Source organism: Cygnus olor, chromosome 24 (genome assembly GCF_009769625.2).
Source record: "Cygnus olor isolate bCygOlo1 chromosome 24, bCygOlo1.pri.v2, whole genome shotgun sequence".
NCBI classification, from domain to species: domain Eukaryota; kingdom Metazoa; phylum Chordata; class Aves; order Anseriformes; family Anatidae; genus Cygnus; species Cygnus olor.
The window spans coordinates 6,044,026-6,065,376 of NC_049192.1; the positions used below are offsets into that span (position 1 = coordinate 6,044,026).

Consider the following 21,351-nt stretch of genomic DNA (forward strand, 5'->3'; position numbering starts at 1 on the left):
TATCTGTTTGGGTTGCTTTCTTTGTAACACTTATGTGCTGAGCAGCACAAGCCTGCAGTGGATTGTCTGTGCCCAGGTTTTGCAGCTGTGCTGATGCTCTGTGAGCAGCTTGACAACGCCCCCCCCCCCCCCCGTAGTTTATCTGTCCCCTCACAAGTGCACTTCTTTGCATTTATCCACACACAGCTTCATTTACCATCCTGCCACCTGTTCAACTGTCTTGAGCAGATCTCGAGATTTCCTGACTCTTCTCTGGCACAAACCACTCTGAACAACCTAGTGTTATCATCTGCAGTTTCCTCTCCCCCCAGCTTACCTTCTTTTTCTGGGTGAAAACACCACCAGATGGAGCTTTTTTGCCACAGTGAAAATGAACTGCTAATTGTTATTTTCCTTTTCTCTTAATCAGTCACATTATTGATCTGTCACGGTCCTCTAGTTGTCTGATTTGGTTATGTCTCCAGCAGGACTTTTTCCAGAGGGCCTTGGAAAGAAAACAGTACATCAACTTTTATTCACTACTTTACTGACACACTCCAAGAACTCTAACAGATTGGAGTACTTCTGCTAGTACAGAAAGTCATGCTGCTTGTAATTTATTCTCATCTTCCAGAGAAGGGGTTTCACCTTGCAAACCAAATTCAGATGTAAGGCCATTTAAATAAAGGCAATTTTTCAGCTTTATGGTAGATGATCAAGCCTTGGTAAAGTCTGTGATACCAGGACTGAGAAGGGAACTTTTAACATAGGTGCTGTACAAAGGGAAGTTTCCGTTTTAGCCATTTTCTCAGGGGATTTGCAGGGAGGATTGTCTCAGGATATCAGCACGTTGTCTCACTCTGCTCTCACCTCTCCCAGCTTTCCTGGCACCATGGCTGAGCAGAGACAGGCTCGAAGTGGGAACGTGAATGGGTGGCTGCTCTGTAGTACTGCATCCCGTCACTGGATGGCCACAGCACTGCAGCCACAGCCACCTGGGTGCTGAACTCCCACGGGGGGAAAATCCTGCTTCCAGGCCCCCCTCTTTGGCCGGGTGACCGGTGGTTTGTGCCCCCAGAGCTGCGCCACACACCAGGCCCTGGCACGCAGCAGGGGCAGGCATGGCTGGGCCGGGGCCTGACCGCTGCTGGGGGCAGGATGGGCTGGGGCTGCTGGACCCAAGGCAGAATAAGGCGAGAAGGCTTTGTCCTCCCCAGCAGATGATGCTCTTTGCAGGGCTGGTGGGCCCTCTGAAGAGCCGCAGCAGGAATCTACCTCAAAGCCCCACAAAGCAGAGTTCAGGGAAGGGCCTGGCCAAGGCACCGCAGCGTACCTGGGCTACGTGCAGGCAGCTTTAGCTCGGGCTGGCAGTGCCAGGAGCCCTTTTTACCAAAAAGTGCATCCCTACTACGGAAGTAAGAGCTCTAAGGAAAAAATAAAAATAAAAACCTCAGAATAACCCCAAACGTTCCCTGAAAGGCTGAATCAATTGGTTCCTTCTGGGGGGATAAAGACTTGATCAATATTTTAAAGCAGTGTAAGCTGTGTTTAAACAGCAACCCAGCCACGTGTGATACCCTGTATGAAAAGAAGCCCACGTAATGCACTGGATAGCAGGCTCTCCCTGTTGTCACCTTCCTAGCCACTATGGTGCTATCAGGGCATGGCTGCCCCCAAAGCTTTGTTTTCTTCCCCGGTGAGCAAGGGAAGCAGGGAGGGGAAACCCTCAGCTGGAAAAAAAAGGCTCAGCTCTGGCCACTCACAAGGAGGGGATTGTTCACTGGCTCAAACAGGTGGGAAGGAAAGTTTCAGCCCCTCTCAAAGATACCCGAATCACTGCAGGGTTTGGTGGTGACATGGCAGCTGGAGCAGACGTGGCATTTGTCTAGCAGTGACCCAAGCTAGGGCTGTATTTCAGGAAGGTCTGGCTCTCTGTGATACTTGCACCTGCTGGCACCGGCGCCTGCCTGACCCTACACTGGGTAGGGAAAGGAACCAAAGGCTCCTGCTGCTTCCCTTCTCCACCCAGCCCCAGGATCTGTTACTTTGGGATGGTTTCAGCATCGTGGTGCCTGGTGAAGACTTAGGTGCACCCCAGAAGCAGCAACGAGGGATGCGGGTAGTGATGCCAGCCCCCAGGAGGTGCTGGAAACAGGTGCGAGCCGGGGCTGCTGATCAAGGTTAAGGCCACGTGCTCCGAGACTGTTCCCAGTCCCTCTCTGCTGGGTCCCTGCACATGAGGGATTTCAGAGAGGAAACGGGGGCTTTTCTGGTGGAGATTTCTTTTGTGTCAGAGGCAGCCCAGAGGAGGTGCTAAGTGACACAGAGTTGCCCAGACAGAAAACTCTTCCTTCAGTTTGAAGCATGTGTTTGTGGGTGGGCAGGGAGATTTAATTCGTAAGGTTATAATGGGTCTATAAAAAGGGGCTGAGAAGCTGGAGGAAGAGTATCTCATTTAATTAGTTTATCCGAGGGCATGGCATATTCCCCCTCCACCCCAGCTCTTTTCTCCTGGATGGAGGAAGCTGCCTGAGCTATCAGCTTGCTTGTCAGCACATCCCCTCCCTTGTGGCCGTTCCTCATGCTGCGAGCCAACAACCCAACCCCTCCCTGCCAAACGCAGGGAGCAGCAGGGCTCAGGCTCCGAGGACCGCTGCCCCAGAGAGACCAGTGCCTTTGCGGTCAGGACTGGTGGCAGCCTTCTGTGAAGCTCTGTGTGATAGGTTTATGCATATACTTGAAGCCACGCTGTCTCTATTCACTCTTCCTCGCCTTTCTGGCAGCAGCGAAGCGCACGATGCTCCACACAGCTCCCTCCCCAGCTCCTTTCTGTACCCCTCCAGGAAGCCCTGCTCGGGAAGAAGACGGGGTACATGATGGAGCAGAAAAGCATGCCTTGCACTGACTCTGGAGGAGAGGGAAGGGGCTGGTGTACACCTTTTCTTTCCAGTGGGAGGAGGAGAGGGAGGAGGCAGGCAACAGGTTGTCCCAGGGGCAGCAGGGAAGGAGCTGCCTGCAGACCAGACCAGCTTTAAAGGACAGACAAAGGGGCTGTGTGGAACATGGTGGCTTGCTTTTACCACAAAAGCATTTCTTTCACAAATATTCTGTTTTAAAGTGATGTAATATATACATATATATATATTTGAAAATAAAAAAAAAAAGTACATGCAGCGCTTTCTGGATGTGTTGATTTTTTTTTCCTGGAAGATGTACTCCTTTCATTGTGCATTTTAGGTTCCTTTGCACAAATTTGCAAGAGCTATTCACCGCAGGCTCAGTTTCCCCATTAGTTTAGGGAGACCAGGCCTTCTTGTACCTTTTCTAGCATAAAGAGCTAGGTGGGGAGAGGAATGTGCTGCTGAACATCGCTTTGCCATCCAAGACAGTACCATCAGAGCAGGTGCTGCAGGGATGAAGGAGACAGCAGCAGTAATCTGCTGTCTGATCAGCCCCTTGACCTGCCCAGAAGTTAAAGATCTTATCTCTGATGTGTCCACACCCCAAGAAACAATAAGGGTAGGAAATTGCAAGAGAAAAATCCATTATAGAGGAGTACAGTTCTCGGCTGCTGTAGAACACTCTGGGAAGTGAAAGGAAACTGATGCTCTTATCAGAAGCATCCAACACCTCTGAGACTGGGAGGTGCTACCACCTTCACAGAGCAGTCACATTGCTAAGCACACAGCATAAGCTGGCACAAAGATGCCCCAAGGAAACTGGGGCATGAGCACTCCTGCAACAGCCACCATCCTGGGCAGCCCTTCCCAAACCCCAGCCCAGATCCCCAGGCTCTGCCACGTTCACCCACTCTCTTTCCACACCCCAAGGCAGCACACAGGCTCATACCCAGCTGCCCTCAACCATTCTCTTCCCTACACTGCTCCCTTTTGCCCTGAGATGGATCTTGTTGGCTTACCTGATTTCCACACCTCCCTGGACCAGCCTGGATACCAGCTTCCCGCAGTCGTCCTTACTGGTACTGGGGGGCTCCAGCAATACCTGCATGAGGTAAAAGAAGCAGGCATTAGGAGACACACTGCTTTAACACCACCACCTGGGGTGGGACAGGTGGGACTGTGTGTGGTGTTAAAAAGCTCCAGCCTCACTAACGAGCACTAACACATCCCCCCCTGTGCTTACTGCCACCTGGTCGCCACTTCTGCCCTTTCCTTCCCACCCCCACAGCAGGGCACATGGCATCACTACAGCCCCGGTCCTGGGGGCTCTGGTTGTGACGGGATGCACGGAGCCCAGGCAGGTGCTGGTGGCTGCAGAGGGGCAGGGGAGATGTCCCCGTCTCCATCAGTCCTTGCTGATGAACACAGAGCATCCTTCCAGATTCCCTGTCCCCAACCTCGACAAGGATCTGGTGTTCTGGTTCAGAAAAGGCTGGAGGTGGGTGATGGCAGGATATATGGTCACTGTAGGACTCTGGGGTAGCAGAGGTGGCTTAAAACAGGAACGGCTCTGCTTTGTCAGCAGGCAGAACAGCACAGCTGTTGTCTTTCAGCCCACTTAGCAATGAATCTAAGTGACTCAACAGCTCCCATCCACTGCTCTGCCCCGTCCCACACCATTGCAAACAAGTCTGCCTATCCAACAGAGCAGTGACAGTTTCATGCCATTCCCCTTCATATGTCCTGGATTTGCAATTTCTGCCTCTGAACGCCAGCCAGTGAAAATGAGGCAAGATGCCTGCCAGGATGAGCTGGGACCAGAAGGTGCTGCAGGGCCTGAACCCAGGCCATACTCATTTTCTGCAGAATTAATCCTGGGGAATGGATATGCGAGCACCAGGAGCAGGAGAGGAGATGAGGGCTCTGGTTATAAATCGCAGCAGGAAAAAAAAATAGGGGCTCAGGCTTTCCAGACAATCACTCGGTAGTAGATTAAGCATCAGACTGTAAATAAATATTTACCCTCTAGTTCCTGGTCTCTATAAATAGCCGTATCACACAAGTGCCAGTTGGTACTTTGAGATCGCTGGGGTGAGATTTGAGCACGATCGGAGGATCCCCAGTCACGCAGCCCTGCACATACCTGGCTGCCCCTGCACAGCCTGCACGCAACGCCCTGCCCAGGCTCTGTGCCTCACTGCCTCTGCCTCTCCGTGCAAGGAAAGGTTAAACTTTAACAACAGATACATGGCCCTAATTAAAGAGAGCTGCTCCTGCAGTCCGCTTTGTCTCCTGCTCCAAAACCAGATCGAGCTCCTAATTAAATTACCAGAAAAAAAAATAAGGCCACAATATTATTGAAGTATTTGCCTTTGGCCATTCATATAGATTTGACCCTAAACCAGAATCCAAAATATGGTGGCAATCTAAATCTAGATCTGGTATTTGAGACGAGTGCCGTACCTCTAAAAATGGGTCAAACTCTGAACAACCCTGAGTTTTGTGAAAATAGAGGTTCTTCTGGTTCATTTCCAGGACATGAAATGAGAGTGGGCAGAAGCTGGGAAATCACACTTGTTTTTTATCATCTTAATTTTTTAAGTACAAATCCTTAGCTCCCAGGCAGTTTTCCTTCGTTTGGGATGCGTTTGAAGATTCTCAGCCTCTGGCTACAATTCAGCACGCTGTCACTGTGATGTCAGGGACACAATTCCTCCCAAGGGCTCGCTCACATCCATTCATCCCAGGCATCGTTTCTATCGCCAATACCTGGGATTCCACACGGGACTGGCCTGCACTGGCACAAACGAATTGAAGGAAACTGGCTTTGATCTCCCTGCTGAAGTGAGGGCACACAGAGCCATAAAATTCCACGATTGACAAGAACTGGCACGAGCACCTCCAACACCTGTCATGCTTTGTGACAGTGCTGCGAGAACTCGCAGCAAATTGTTTATTTATTTATTTATTTATTTATTTTTATTTTTTTCCCCATGCTGTGAATTGGCAGCCAGAGATCCAGATTCTTCTCCAGTTCACTCCTTGTTCCCAAATCTTCCCGACTTTCCCTGAATAACAGTGGTGAGGCTGACCAAAGGGAGGCCAGCCCTGGAGGCATGGCCACGGGCAGAGGTGCATCGGTTCCAGCAGCTGTGACGGTTGTGACGTGTGTGCAGCCAGGCTCTGCTCTGCTTTCCTGGCAGTCCCACGGGATCAAAGCTGGAGCTCTGGCAGAGTAATTTCACGTCTGCATGCAATATACCGCCGAGACATACCTTTATCATCATATGGCTGTGGGGAATACTGCAGTAATTCAGTGCCCTTGGATGGATATCTGTTGCAAAAGGAGGAACCTCTTCTACTAAATCAGAAGGCCTGATTCAGCACAAAGCAATGAATAAATTCAGCTTTTTACTTGCACCAGTCACTGAAGGAGAGCAAACCACAGCACTGCATTTATACAGGTCACTTTTCTAATTCAGAGCTCCCTCTTTCCTAAAATGCCCTCACATTTGCTTGAACCACATCTCTGCCAGTCAATTTGTCCACTAGAATAGGCAAGGGAAGTACCCTGGCATTTACCATGTGCTGATTGTGCTCATCCGGGGGGATTTACGCCTGTGATTTCGGTGGGCTCACTTACTTGCAGAACCTGGACCAAAGGTCAGAAAGCTGAAAGGGGATGAAGTCTGGGTGGCTCAGATGACGCCTTCTTTGAGCAATGCAGCTACAGACAAGTACCACAAGTTGTTCCTAAGCCCTTTTTCCTTGCAGTCTTCTTGCAGGAATTTCTCTACAGCTAAAAAACGACAACACAGGTAATGGCCTGTGCTTCCTGAAAAGACAAAGCGATCCCACCACCAAGGCACCAGGCAGCAGGGCTTTGCCACGGCAGCAGGGCAGCTGTCTGAGAAGCAAGGAGCCATTTCCAGCATCCAGCACAAGAGGAAAAGGCAGACCCACAAAAACAGCAAAATTCTGGCACTCTGAAGCTTGCTCAGACAGGCTTTGAGCCTTTGCCTTTAAGCAGTCCGTAGAGTCTCATTTTGTTATCTGCAAGCAGCATCACTCCTGCGGCATCCCCACCTTTGCTGCTCCCTGATGCAGATATTTCTAGGGGAAATACAACTGAACATCAGTCCCAGCTGAAACACCATGCTCCATCCCTTCTAGGCTTCACGGCTGGCACCATTGCTGCTGGGTGGAGAAGCCCACGCTGCTGCAGAGGCTGATGCTGCTGTCCTGATGTGAGGGACATCACCCCAGGGGAAAGGCACCCCAGAAAGAAACCCCCCCAACTGCTCAGTAACCCACCAGGGAAGGGCCTTGGGAAGCCTGCCTGCATTTCTCCCATCATTTTCTGGCAAAGGTGCTCCATGAGGCAATATTCATTTCACTCACACATCCCTGCATCTGGGGAAAAACAGAAAGAGGCAGGATTGCAAGGACTCGTGAACAGAAACCAAATGGAGGTCCGATATGACAATAGTACCAAAATTAGGGCTGTTTAACTCAAGAAAAGGATGAAAAAAGTGGAAAAAAAAAGTCTTATCTTTCAAATGTTATGGTTTCTCTTCCTTTAGTAAAACCTTTGTTTTCTGCAGAATCTTTCCCCATATTTTCCTTTTGCTGTGAATTCCCTCTGGTCCCTGCATTCTTTCACCTTTTCACTTTCTATTTCTGCAAAGGCCGAAGAAACTCAGCAGGAAAAAAAATAGTTTTCCTCCTAAGAAAAACTTCTCAAAGCATTGTTTTGGTGTATTTTGACAGTTTCATAATTCTCAGCAAAAATATTTTGGCCGAAAAGAAGCAATCACTGGAGTTTTCCCTGCTGGTGCAAATGGCATTTCTATTAAAAGAAAAACTAAAATACTTTGATGTAAATTTCTCAGCCAATTGAATCTTGGCCTTAACTGCAAAAAAAAAAAAAAAAAAAGTCAATAAATGCAGATTTAGAGATAATGCTACTTCCCAGGTCTTATGGAAGCCTTGAATTAATAAATTAGGGTAGAAAATGGCTTCTACGGAAAATCCAAGACAGCTGTTGCCCTTCCTCCTCATCCATAATCACCAGCAATAAAAAACTTGGAGGCTGACTTATGCCCTCCTTCCCTAATGCACCCAATAAGTATTGCGTGCAGGTTTTGTGTTTATGGAGCCCTGGGCGAGCCAAGGGTTTGCCGAGTCCTCAGACCTGGCAGAGCCCTGGCGAGGGACCCGGAGCTCCTCTCACAGCCAGCTCAGCAGCGCTGCATTAGCAGGAGCCAGAGGAATGTCACAAACCACAGCCAGGAGGCTTCGTTGGCCAGGCTGAGTGCAAGGAAGGGATATTTTCTCCTGCCCTAGGAATAAATAAAGGCACACAGTCTCCTGGAGTTCATCGCTCAATGCCTGCTGGTGGTGCTTGTTTTACTTTCCCCGAAATATCTGAGAGCTTTCCTTTCCAGTTGCAGAAAACACATCTCAGGGGCTGAAGGTTATCGGCTGCTTTTCCAAGAGCCCAGGAAGGTAAGAGCTGCCCCTCTTTATGGCTTTCCTCTGGAAGTACCAACAGGAAAATCCTCTCCCCATATTTCTCATAAATGGTGAATACTGTGCCCTTACTACGAAGCCTTGGCTAGCTTCAAGTGTGCACCAGTGTAATTCAGGGCATAACAGCACAGGAAAGTGAACTTGATTTAAGTGAGAGCATCACTTGAAACTGCAATAGCTTTTCTCAATCAACTCTGTGTGTAGGAAAGACCTTGAAACGCGTGTTAAAGTGCTATATTAAGGCATTATTATAAAACCGTCTGCGAACACCATTATTTTGGCTCACTTTAAACTCGATACCCTTGATCTGACATTAATCCAAGGGCTGAGATCATGACTTCACGAGACAGCAGTACGCGGCTGAGTTGTGATAATTCCTCACCCCCTGCCATACACCTCCCTGCCAGTGACTCTGTACCATTCCTGCTATTTTTTTTTCTGAGACAAGGGCTGAGTCCTGGGATACAAGCAGCCAGCCCTCCGTGCGGCCCATGGGTAGCACCTGCAGAGCACCAGGAGCATCCTACCAGGCACCGGGGCAGCACCGGGGGTGATCGTGGCACAGTGGGGTCAGGGGGACCAGAGCTGTGTCTTCTCCCTGATTTGACTCCTGCAGGTCAAAATTAGTGCCGCCAAGCACCCTGGTAAAGCAGGTATTACTGGTCATGGTAGGTGAAGGCGAAATATTTTATGTCATATTAATGCCAGGCTAGGTCTGTGCACGTGGTTAATTAAAGAGGCTCAGCTCTTGAGAGTGGTAATTTGTGAAGTGTATAGCTTAATTGCTTGCAATCATCTGCCTGTCCCCACACTAAGCTACTGCTGAAGTGAAAGAAGGGGCTGAGCTGTGTCCGTTACAATTTATTTGGCTCCCGCAGGGTAACTTCTGTGTGCAGATAAGGCTGCACCATTCCCCTTAGGGTTATCACATGTGAGCAGCTCCATACACCAGCCTTCACCAGCACCGTTACTGACAAATAAACAACACTATGAGAGGTCCCAACGTTCAAAACTTACCTGGAAGCTCAGTCTGGCCTTTTGGTTATGGCTGGCCCCAAACAGAGCCCCGCGGGATGCAGAGTCCCGTGCACGATGGCGTGCTGGGCGAGCACTGGAGCTGCAGCCACGGCTGTGCCCGCTCCTCCCTGCGGGCAGGGAGCAAGCACAGGCTGAGCCCTAGGAAATAAAGGAGGTTTTTCTGCTGTTCTTCTCAGGACAGAGCTATTCCTGTGATTAGCTATAATCAGCCGTGACAGAGAAAGGACTTTGGGTCTTACAGAGGGGCCAGTGCCACTGTGCATCCAGATACAGCCCAGGCTGTATGCAGTGGTGTCCCACAAGCGATACAGAAAACTGTACTTTATTCCTAAGAAAGATCAGTTTTAAAATTCCCTCTAGTGGAGAAAAAGTGGAAATTCAAACTGCAAGGCTCTGCTAGCCAGGCAATCCACACCCAAGTTCCATGTGGCTTGTAGGTCTTGTGCTGCACAGCCCAAGTGGAAAAGGAACAACTGACTGGCTGAAAACTCGTAAATCATCCCATATTATCTCGGATTGTTAACTTAACAGAACAATATTTTTTAAGGACAATTTTTTTTTCCATTAGAAAACTTTTTTTTTTTTTATTTTTGGAACAAAACATGTGAACCTGAAAAATGAAGTATTTTATTTTACAATGCCAAGGCTGGCAGGTTTGAGTTTTTCAGTTGCGTGGTGACTGTCACAAGTGTTCCTCCCCGGCCACCGCCATGTCCTCTGCGGCAGCTCTGCGAGCGCACTGTCTGATCAGTGGTAGACAAAACAGGCCGACTTTATTGCCAATGTAAATCAGAGAAGCTCCCCTGGCTTCGTGGAGCACTGTAGATTTATGCCAGGAGCTGACCTGGCATCTCTATTTTCAAAACTAGGGCAGATTGAAATATGCTGTTTTTCAATAATATATTCAGGTTAACAGGGCTTTTATATTTGAGCAATTAATCTTGCATAGACCGAAAACCTCTTGGGACAACGTGCGAAGGTTGCTAAGAAGAGGAAAACAAACACAGTTGTGTAACTCAGCTCTCCCAGGTCTCTTCTTTCATGAAAACATATTGCAGTGATACAACAGTGACCTAAAATCCACTAATAATGTTACTTTAATATACAGATGCACATCGAGATACAATATAGAACTGATTTTACTAAGAGGTAATATTACCTCATCTTGTCTTACTGTAAAATGAATCAAAGCAGAAATATTGAGACATAAATCTGTGGTAACAAAGGGAAAACAGTATTGTGCTAGAGAAAGTCCTTCTGGTTTATTGCAAGACTCTTCTGTTCCGTAGCATGTGCACACATGTGTCGGTGTGCCTGCACGTGTGCCCGTGCCTTATCTGAAATCGGTCTGGGGCTCACCAAAGGCTCTCCCTGACCTGATCCTTGTCTTTCACCACTCCCTCTCGCACCAGCAGCCCTACGACCATCTGCCAGCATCTTCAACTCATAAACACCGTAACAGATGCTATTCAGAAGTCCAGACGTGTGAGGTATGCCCTATCTTTGTGTTTCGGAAACAGACACCTGGCCAGGCATTACCACCTCGTCTGCTACGATCCAGCCCACTGTGATCCACTTTGGGCAGATCTGTTACATATCCCATTTTTCCAGGTACCTCCATGTCTTTTCTTACCCCTTTCTTTGCTCCAAAGCCCAATTAAGACTGATATATAAATTACAGACTTTTTTTTTTTTCCCTTTTTGCATTTCCTCTTCTCCTGGAGTATCACCCCCAACCTCACAGGTTTACCAAAATCCTTGTGATTTGACCCCCAGTTCTTAATTTTTGCAGCCTCTAAAATAACTTGGGAATTCAACCGTTATATGCTGAGCAGCTAAGTAATCAAGTTCTGTGCTCAAGCCCAGGAAAGGAAATGCTACCAGCTAAAACCTATCGAATCGCTGGCTCTGTGACAAGGCTGCCGAGGCGTCCCGAAGGCAGCACCCACCAGCACCCTGCGGGACGGCTGCTTCGGAGCCCAGGCAGCGGTGAAGTGGCCGCGTGCGGTGCAAAGCGCTCTGTCGCAGAGCGCAGCCGCCTCGGTGCATGTCAGGAGTTTCCAAAGACAAATAGCAACAGACTCTGAAGGGATGTGCAGGTGGCTACTGCTTGATTAATGTGCGTGGCATCTGTTATTTCAAAGGGGCAATTACAATATATAAACATGCTACCTCCATAGCACTGTATTGATTTGTGCTGGCTGAAAACCTTTGCGGTTATTTTTTCCTTTCTCCTCCCACAAAAAATAATTTTCTTCTGAGCCCAATAAAAGAGAAGATCTCGTTGGTTCTGTGTCATAACAGTACTACTGCATTCTGCTAGGAACCAGCCATCCTGCATCCGGCCATGAAATTCAGGTAATGACCCATAACCGAAGTAAATTAGTGTTTAATTCCCCGGCCCTCACAGACAGCTTACTAATGGAAATTGATTTCTAGCTTTTTTCTTTTTCATTTAGCATGCTCGTGTAATGTCTTTATTTTAGATTCAAGTGGTTCCCAGCGATTTTTAGCCCAAAGGCTGGTGGACAGGCGACCACGGAAAGCATCTGATTCACCAGCAATATGTTGAACATTCCCTGGGGACAGCAGAGATGCCCTTGCAGGCACAGTGGGCTCCTTCTGCCCTGGACTCACACCCCTGGACGTATGCACGCTCTGGGCCAGATCCTCAGGTGGAGTAAATCAGTATAGCTCATACCCCTGCACAGAATTCATACTATTATGGACTGGATCCCTTACCCAAAGCTCTTGTACAATTACCACGCCCTTGCATGACATGTTTTATATGTTTGTGTGGGCAATGCACTCCCAGCCAGACCAAAGGGTGCTGCTCTGTCCCATAAAGTCACTCTGTCCTACAGGCACGATGCTCATCCTCAAACCAAGCCCAGCGCCTCGCGTGTGGCATTGCTGTGGTATTTGCACCCAGAAGGCAGGCTTACCCCCCCCACAGCTGCTCACCCACCACTGAGGATCCCCGTAACTCTTGCTGAATTTGGGCTCTGTGGTGTAATCTGACACAGCCACCAATGCGCACGCATACACACCCTTTTTTCTGCTGTTTAGGTAAAACTCATCTGACGTTCCTTTCATTGTATAGAAGCACCAGCACTACAGACAGAAGCTGGCCTTGGATGTCCAACCCTTTTTCTTTGCGAGGGAGAGAAAGGCGGTAAGAGGCGGTAAGGTTTTTTTACAGCTCAAACTCCATAAATTACAGCAGCTGTGAGGCAAAACAAGCTATAAAAACGCTATGTTATATGCAGCCTTCAGGTACTTCTGCAGCCTCCCAACTTCAAAAGAATTGGGAAGGGGTAAAAATCTGCTTTTCCCAGTTTGCTATTCTGAAGTACCATGGAAGAACTGAAACTCAGCTGCTGCTGTTTTACACTTTAAAAGCAGGACTAACAGCTATTATTTCTCTCAGTGTCTGGTTGATTTTCTGGTCCCACAGACACTTTAATAGTGCTATAAATTGTCTGGTAAGGGAATTGTTAGTTAGAGATAGTGTCTGGCATATTTGTTCCTTATTGATGTATAAACTGGCTTGTGTGTGTTTCTGAAGGCGAACGCTTTGTAGCAGGATGATAATAATAACAACTAGCATAGGCTATAGCAAAGTGTTAATTGTGAATTAGAACCCCAAACAGAGAAGCATATGCAGATCAGTCTTTTCCTTGCGCTCCCTGCTCCTCTGACTGGTGTTCAGAGTGCGAGGGATGTTTCTCAGGATGAGGGAATTGTCTGTGCCTCCTTCTCTCTTCTTGCATTGCAAATCTTTCCTGAGAGTATTTGTTCAGGTGCTTTATGTGCTGATGCACTAAACTTCTATGCTCCTGGAGAATCCTGTGTGTTATTCCTGATGAATGCTAATTTGGCTTTAATTCCTTCATGGATCAAAAGGGAAGGCAAATACAGAGACAGATGGAGGAAGGACACAAGACTGTCAGGTTCACAGCCTTATTGAGGATAATGACAGGGAAATGAAATGCTAGATGTTACCAGAGCTGTTTTGTGCGGAAGCAAAATGTAATTATTAAAATAAATTTCTGTTCCTTCTTTTTATGCAATGTGGCTGTGGTTAGACTGTGAGCAAATTAAGAAACTTCTCCCGTGCCTCAGTTTACCTGTTTACAGAGGCAAGAATCCACCTCTGCCTGCTGGAACTGTAGGGAGGATTAAACAAGGTTCACTGAGCACTTAAAATCTGCTGTAAGGACATTGTCTTGTTATAGACCTCATTTAAAATACAAAGCCACGGTGACAAATTAGATGAAGTCAGAATGGACTGGGTTTTCTGGGCATGATCTGTCTGGGTTTTCATATTCAGAAGAGCATGCAGAGGAGAGATAACAGCTCTACTGAGATGCGTTGCCTCCGTGAACGTACATTGAAGTTTGTATGCTGTCTGACTTAGGCTTTCAGAGGAGGAATGATAAAAGTAACCGCAGTCTTGTCTTCTAAGAATATAACCACCTTAGGTGAACCGTGTCACATATAGACTGTAAGAACCCAGGAAATAAATAACAGTGGGGTGAGGGGCCTTTGGTTAGTAGATCAAGGGGAGAATGTAACCATGACAGAAATAATTATCCCTACTTCCCAAATTGGGCAGAGAGAAGTCAGTAGCAGAGCTGAATACAATATTAAAAACTTATCTTAGCCACTAAAGTGGAACATAGGCAATTAGAGAAAAAGCTTGGAAGATCAAAGTAGGAAAAAATATCCCTTCAAAGTGATAATCAATTACTGTTTTTAACCTACAATAGGCAAAAGACTACTTCAAGCTGCCAAGGAAGGATGTGGGCTTATACTGTTGGTTTCACTGTCCTGCCTCACGTTGGAGGTTTTCTTGGCTGGTTCTTTAATCGGAAGGAAATACCTGTTTGGTATGAGAAGCTGAAAAAGCCTTTGTGGTGTCCATCCCGCAAAGTATTTCCTCTTGCTTGGACAGTCCTGTACACTGGCATGGGGTAAGTTCTGCCTACCACTCCCCATCTCGTCCTGCTGTCGTCAGTCATTTCAAACTCTCATTTGCTTTTGAGAGACCCATTTTCTCTGAATCAGCAGGGCACGTCAGGTATGCTTACTCCCAGCTGATGAAGTACAGCCTGAGCCACCTTCTGAGTTGAGTTCCTCAGGCTCATGCTGCTGGCTATGCTTTTGGCCAGGGACACAGCCCACACCTAGCATTGTGACAGGTTACTAAGAACAGCCACTGCCCTGGGGAAATCATACGAGCCACACTGGTATGGCACAGATGATGGGTCTGAGAGCAGGAAGGGCATGGAAGCGTCTGTCATGCGAATATGACAAATCCCTGCTGCGGGACAATCTTCCCTGAGAAGAGTTCGTCTATATCGTGGGCTCACTCACTTCAGGACAGCAAAACACTTATGTTTCTCTCTTCACAGCTATGCCTCCTACCTGATATGGAATGACCTGGGCGGCTGCAGCAGCAAAGCTGTCATCCCGCTCGGCCTCTATGGGGCTCAGCTGGCCTTGAACTGGGCTTGGCCGCCCTTCTTCTTTGGTGCACGCAACCTGAAGATGGTAATGTATCTGGCCATCCATTCTGCTGCTGGAGGCTTGTTTGCTGGTGTCTCTGCCACGGTTTTGTAGCTTGTGTAGAGGATTTCTACCTAGCATCACGCAGCTGTAAAGAGAGAGACAAGAAGAGCTTTTACTCTGATATAATTCATGCTGCACCTGGTTGTAGACAATGGTATCAGTCCCTTCCACTCCTTGCCCTGTCTTGTCATTCAGATAGCCAGCCCTACCAGAGCAGGGCGGGAGATCCAAAAGTCAATAGCCCAGCTGCTGCATCTCCTAGTTAAGGACTTGGGGTGAGAGATAAGTCCTCCTCACAGTCACACCCTGCCCCAGCAAGCAGCTAAGTCAGCATCTCTGTGGGGGCAGACTAGCTGTGAGCAGCTTACTGAGCAATTACTTTAATAATTGAGCTTATTGATACAATGCAAGGTGCATAGCAGAGCCTGTTAGGGGGATATGCACGAAGCTTAGACATGGCATGGCAGAACTGGACATGTGCTATATTCAAGAAGCATTTATCTCAAGTGCCGAGGCCTGGAGATCACAGAGTGGGATGTGTGTTTCCATCTGAACTTTGCCATTCTCTGTGTTAAAGGTACGTTTAGAAAGTTTAAGTGATAGTAACCATTGGTACTGACATAAGCACGTTTCTGATCTGTCTGCATAGGCATTATCAGCAGAAGGGGGCAGTGATCATCACAAACAGTGTATTTGTCTGTGGAACTTGATAGCAAAAAATTAACATTGGTCTTTGCTCCTGGTGTGATGCGTTCAGGTCTCACTCATTTGAGTCCAGGCTTTAGGATCAGAGTAGGTGACTTCTCAGTGTTAAATCTCCCTGACTCCTATTCCTTCTCAGCGCCTTTAGTAGGAGTGTTTATAATCTTGTTGTATGTTCCCAAGAGTGAGCATCACACTAATTTTCTTCTTTCTGCTCTCCAGGCACTGATCGACATCCTGTGCTTAGACAGCCTGGTGATAGGCATGATGTGCTCCTGGTACCGCATCAACAAGGTAGCGACGCTGCTGATGGTGCCTTACCTGGGCTGGCTGGCCATGGCGACTTGTCTCACCATTCGCATCTGGAAGGACAACCCTGAACAAAAACCAGGAAAGAGCGAATAAGAGCAGGACAGAAACGAAGGCATTTTGTGAAACCAAACTATGCTGATGTGAACGAAGATCTAATAATTTGGGGCATTCATTCTGGGACAGGCAGAACATGCCTCCTCCTCCCACCTTCACCATGGTTGTGTAAAACAAAGGTTTGCACCAAACACCTGTGTGCTCCTGTAAAACTACCACGTGTCTTTGAGAACTTTTTTCCCACCACTGTTGAGGTTTTGGGGCTACAGCTGTATGATGACCATAATGCTATCAGGTCAAATTCCATTAGCCAAATTAGCATCTCATGATACCAGGGAAATTCAGAGTAGCAGTCCTGGACATCCTTCTGCACCGCTACCATTCCCCCAGAGAGCAGAACTTGTTCACACATGCGGGTAAATCCTATCTCCTCTTCTGGACCAAACAAAAATGCCCTTCATTGATGCACACCAATTTTAAAGGACTTGATTTTTTGCTGTTCTTGCTGTTGCTTCGTTTTCATGTATCACCTGGTTTGTGCTCTATACCATTAGCTTTTTATCAGTCAGATACTGAGCAAGCAGTAATCTGTCTTGCTCTGCTAGTGAAAGGGGACTTGGTACTTTGACTTCTATTTGTGGAGTATTGCACTTGTTGAGTTTCACGCTCCAAGATAAAGCAGCAATGATTAGAATGTAAATGCTTGTCCCAGAGGAAATCTCCTCCACCTTTGTGCACTATTCCTTACCAGAAAAGAAAGACTAATACGAGTGCCTCTGGGGGGGGAACACCTTAAAATGTTTGTTTTCTTAAGTACAGAAACACAAGAGCTTTTTTAAAATTCAAGAACTTGCTCACATTGCCCTGAAGGTTGTAATTATAAGACTGGCAAAAAGTCTCATGCCCAGGCTGTAGGAAGCAGTACACGTACCCCATCCCAGTCTTTCCACTCCTGAATATTATTCATCAGGAAAGGTTAAAATACAAGCATTTCTAGAGAAATAGGACCAAGCCATGAAACAGAATCAGATATTAAACGTGAATGGACTAGCCATTGTCTAACCTTTATTCTGGCCCTTGCATTTGAGAGATCTGAACCTTAGATGTTGCCGTCTAAGAAAATATTTACTAATACTTTTTTTAATCAATAGAAGCAATTTATATGAATAAAAGTAGTAAGTGAATCCTCCTTCTGGCAGCTGACTAGATTAAGGTGCATGGGTTTACTTGCAAAGGTTTGGGGGTAGGGAGGCTTAGCTGGGGATGTAAAAAATTGTATTTGCTTTCAATAAAACCAAGCCACTTTTGTTTGGGAAAATAAATAAATCCAAGTTACTCTTGTTTTACTGCTTTGGCACTAGTTTTGCAAAAGGGACTCAAAAAATTCAAGGGAATCTGTGGAGTCCGTGGGCTGTGCTCATGAACCAAAGGGAATGGGATAACCAGCAGGGTTCTGCAGGACTCCAGCAGCCGGACTCACTCCTGACTGTGTTTTAGGAGCAAACAGGGGATGGGTTTGGAGCCTAAAAGTCCCAAAGGTGCCTTCAGCTGGGGTCCTGCACAGCAGAGACATTCTCACATGGGGCTGCATCCCTGTAATGGGCTCTTCCATTATATTTCACCCACACATTCAAGGTAAGGAACCTAATTCTCGCTGGCCCCTTTAAACAGCAGCAGCTGTTTAAAGGGCTGTTTAGTAGCTGTTTAGCTGTTTGGTTTGGGGTCCTTCCCGAGTCATGTCAAGCCTGATTTTTGGAGATGCTGAATGTTCCCGTGTCCAATTCCTGTAAATGGAATAGCTAGGAGCTCAGCATGACCGAAAGCTAAGCCCAAGAGAAACAAATACCAGCAGCTGAGTGCAGATGAAATTTGTGGTGCTTTTTAAAATTTGGCCATATATCTTGTTCTGTCATTTTGATCCCATCCATTATTTTTCCCTTCTAGCTAAAGGACACCTTTATTCAGGACTGCTGCTGCAAGCATATTGCTGTAATCTCCCGAGTAAAAGCTGCATAAGAACAGGCCATTGAATAGATGTGACTGTAAGCAGTAGGACTATAAAGCAGTGAGCACTGCAAGCAGCACCAGGAAAATCATAAGCCACTTTCTTAAACTTAAAAAAAAAAATTAAAAAAATCTTACATATTTCAGGGTTTTATATAACCGTGTGTTACCACTCATCTTATTTACAGTGATGCCATGTCTGTGTCTTCCAGAAAGCTACATGCCAAAGGACAGGAAGACATAAATTATTACTTCCTAAAAAGAAACTAATATCTGGCCTGGAGATTCAATTCAGTGGAGTTAAGAATGATTTAGGGCAGCTGAACACCATCATGCCTATCCTTCCCTAGTTAGCACGGGAAAGCCATGAGGAACAGAGATGAGCAGAGCCACCTAGTGAAGCCAGGAGGAATAAGGCAGGTCTTTGCAGTGTTCTCCGCATTTGAAAAGGGGAAGGGTATTATTTAAATCACACGTAAGTTGGTAATTGACTTCCGACCTGGTTCAAGCTTGCAATGTTTTGATAACATTCCCAAATTAAATATATGGATGGATATTCGAACAGCTTTCAGAATTACTCCTCTTTTCCACTCTTCCTATTTTTTTTTCCTGCAGGTAAACTAAAATCTTGAATTAAAAATAATAGATCTTTATTAACTTTTCATGTTTTCTTCCCCTTTTTCCCAGTTGGTGTGACTAGCTGACTTCTTGTCTTTATTTCAGTTCTTCTTCCTTCCAGTCCACCTGAAAGCATACTAATAGTTTCCTGCTTGCATTTTCTTGCAGACAGCATAAATAGCAAGTGTTCCTATGTGTAATATACATAATAGCTAGCCATCAATTGACAAAGTTAAATTCAGCAAAGCACCCTCTTGTATTAATATTTAAAGCACCATTTAACGTATCTGCAATTTAAGCAGCTATACTGAAACCCTTTGCATAAAAATGGTTAATGATGTTCCAAAGTCAGCCATCTAGAAAATTTCTTATTTATATTGTGCAGTGCAGAGCAGACCCAGTCCCTGCCCTTGTGGGTTTCAGGGGCCCTGGTTTCGTGTCAGTGCCACCTAATGGGGCTTGTGCTGATTTTTCCCCAGGAAAGCCCAGAGAGAGCAAGGAGAAGTTTTGCTTATGCCACCATAAAGCAGGCGGCTGGCAGGCTGGATCCGTATCACCTTAGCAGGCACGCAAGGTGTTTGTCCAGCCCCCCTAAATTAGCTTTGGGAATGGATACCATATCCCACCCCAGTGTCAGGGAACATTCATAACCCACGGCAGGACATGTCGTGGTCTACATGATTCAAGCGGTGACTCAGACAAAGGCCGTGCATTCATGACAGTTTTCACAGGGTCGTGGCATTTATAGAAGAGCCACCTCTCAGATCACCATGTCTAATGATGATCCCTCTCTTCAGGCTTCAGCCAGTCTTTCCAGAAAGCTGTATTTGATATTAAACTGACTGTACACTTGATCTTAGCCCAAAAGGCACATCCCCTGCTTGCTGGATACACGGTATTTGTGCATAAAACAAAATCTTTCTGCCTTTCAGCCCAGCCTCTTTCCCTAACCCTTGTCTCATTCAATAATTTACCAGCTGTTCCAGAAAATACTCCAGCTTCGGTAGTAAGGAACTTTAATTGACTTGCTGGTGTTTGCAGCTACGTTAAAATATAGTCAAGTGCTGGAGAGGATGTGCTGCTGTGTGTGTGTAAACTTTAAAGAGCTGACTCGTTGGCACTGGCTGGTGCTGAGCATCAACTCCTGGGGCTTTGAGCACCTGCAGCATGGCTGGGGCTGACCTTCCTCTTGAACTGCTCCCAGGAAAACCACAGCAGACTCCCAGCAGGAAGGAGGATGTGCCGCTTGGAGCTGCCATTACCTTCCAGTTGGACTTTGAATTAATCGGACAGCCAGCAGTGCCTGCCAACAAGGCAGACTCCTTCCCAGCCCCACAGTCATGTAGTAATGGGTGTGCAAGTGGTGGGGATCACAGGCCAAGGACGCCCAGGCTTCCACTGTGAAGATAAGGAAGGCAAGGAGGCGAGAGCATCGCTTATCTCTGCCTGCATCATGGCTCGTTTCAGCCCTGGTGTAGTTCTTTTCACAGGGAACTCAAGTCCTGTACAGAGGGACGTGGGCCCTGGCTGGGCTGGACTGAAACCTGTGGGATTCTGCAGCAGCTGACACCAGTGTTCCCCTACCCCTTCCCCTAAACCCTGGCAGTACTGTCCTGCAGTGCAGTGAGAGGGACAGGTGAGGGCCTCCAGGGGCTGAGGGAAGCAAAGCTGCCTCTGCACATCACTGTCAGAGTGTTTATTTATTTATCACGTAACGGTAGTTACAGCCGGAAAAAGCAAGAGGGGGATTGCTGCCAGACAATGTATCTAGGGAGATGTTTTGTTACTGCCACCAGCTGTCCCTTTGGAATAGAGAGCACTTCTGAGCCATGACTCATACAGCCAGTGTCTTATTTCACTCTCCCATTTAGCCAAAAATGTTCCTTCAGCCCAAGAATGCAATAAAAGCTTCCTTTTCCTGGCAAGGACTTTCACAGCCAGGTGATCAGCAAAGGAGAAGAGGCATTTTAACTTCAGGAAAGAACTTCTGCTGTAATTAGAGGACCAACAGATAACCTGCCTGAGAGGTCAAGGGAATACTCCTTTAAGACAAGAAAAAGTCATCAGATTATTTCAAGATACTGTAAAGTCAGTGGAAAAACTCGTCTGGACTTGGACAGATGCACAATCAGATCTTAACATGCAAGACAGCAGCAAAGCCAGAATCAAATCTCCCAGAAGAGGCTGACACCTCAGCCTTCCCTTGCTAGCAGTCCCCTCTGCTGGCAGCTTTCCCACTGCAGACAGCTCTTCAAGTCTTACTGCGGATTTGGTGACTTTGAGGTCTACTCCCTTCCACGACTCCATCTAGCTCTGATCAGGCATTCTGGCCTCGATGCCCCAAAAGAGTAAAGCCAGAACTTTTAAAATACAGGGGGGACAGACTGCCAGATGCTGCAGGACACATCTGCCACAGGATGGAGAATGGGCTTGGGCAGGAAACCACGGCTTGTGTTTGTGCCCCTGAGAGGGAAGCAGCTGAATGGCCGATCTTGTGTCTACAGTGCAGGGCTGTGGTCCCTCTGTTGGAGGTTTCCCCAGACATGAAGCGCAGCTGCTGAAGGAGATTTGTTTAAGCGGGAAGAGTTCTCACCTACCGGCTGCATCCAGCTGCTAGGCTGCAGGGCACTGCTGGAGA

General features: G+C 47.2%; 1 protein-coding gene and 1 long non-coding RNA gene across 6 annotated transcripts; one reads left to right on the top strand and one right to left on the bottom strand.

The window, feature by feature from the left end:
* Positions 1–12: 12 nt before the first annotated feature.
* On the bottom strand, positions 13–4,807 carry LOC121059265. Its single transcript, XR_005814475.1, has 2 exons — positions 3,899–4,807; positions 13–484 (listed from the first exon to the last, which is right to left on the bottom strand). It is a non-coding gene; the product is annotated as an uncharacterized LOC121059265 (long non-coding RNA).
* Positions 4,808–11,892: 7,085 nt separating this feature from the next.
* TSPO2 (translocator protein 2) lies at positions 11,893–17,394 on the top strand. Of its 5 annotated transcripts, none has more exons than XM_040535868.1 (5): positions 11,893–12,124; positions 12,553–12,624; positions 14,222–14,425; positions 14,867–15,005; positions 15,948–17,394. In XM_040535868.1, exons 1-5 carry the CDS (start codon positions 12,015–12,017, stop codon positions 16,128–16,130), a joined length of 708 nt encoding a protein of 235 aa, XP_040391802.1. In that variant the 5' UTR covers positions 11,893–12,014; the 3' UTR covers positions 16,131–17,394. The 5 variants fall into 5 exon arrangements, with proteins under 5 accessions (XP_040391802.1, XP_040391805.1, XP_040391803.1 ...); XM_040535871.1 differs by having other exon boundaries at positions 11,903–12,124; positions 12,553–12,634; XM_040535869.1 differs by lacking the exon at positions 11,893–12,124 and having other exon boundaries at positions 12,220–12,634.
* Positions 17,395–21,351: the final 3,957 nt, after the last annotated feature.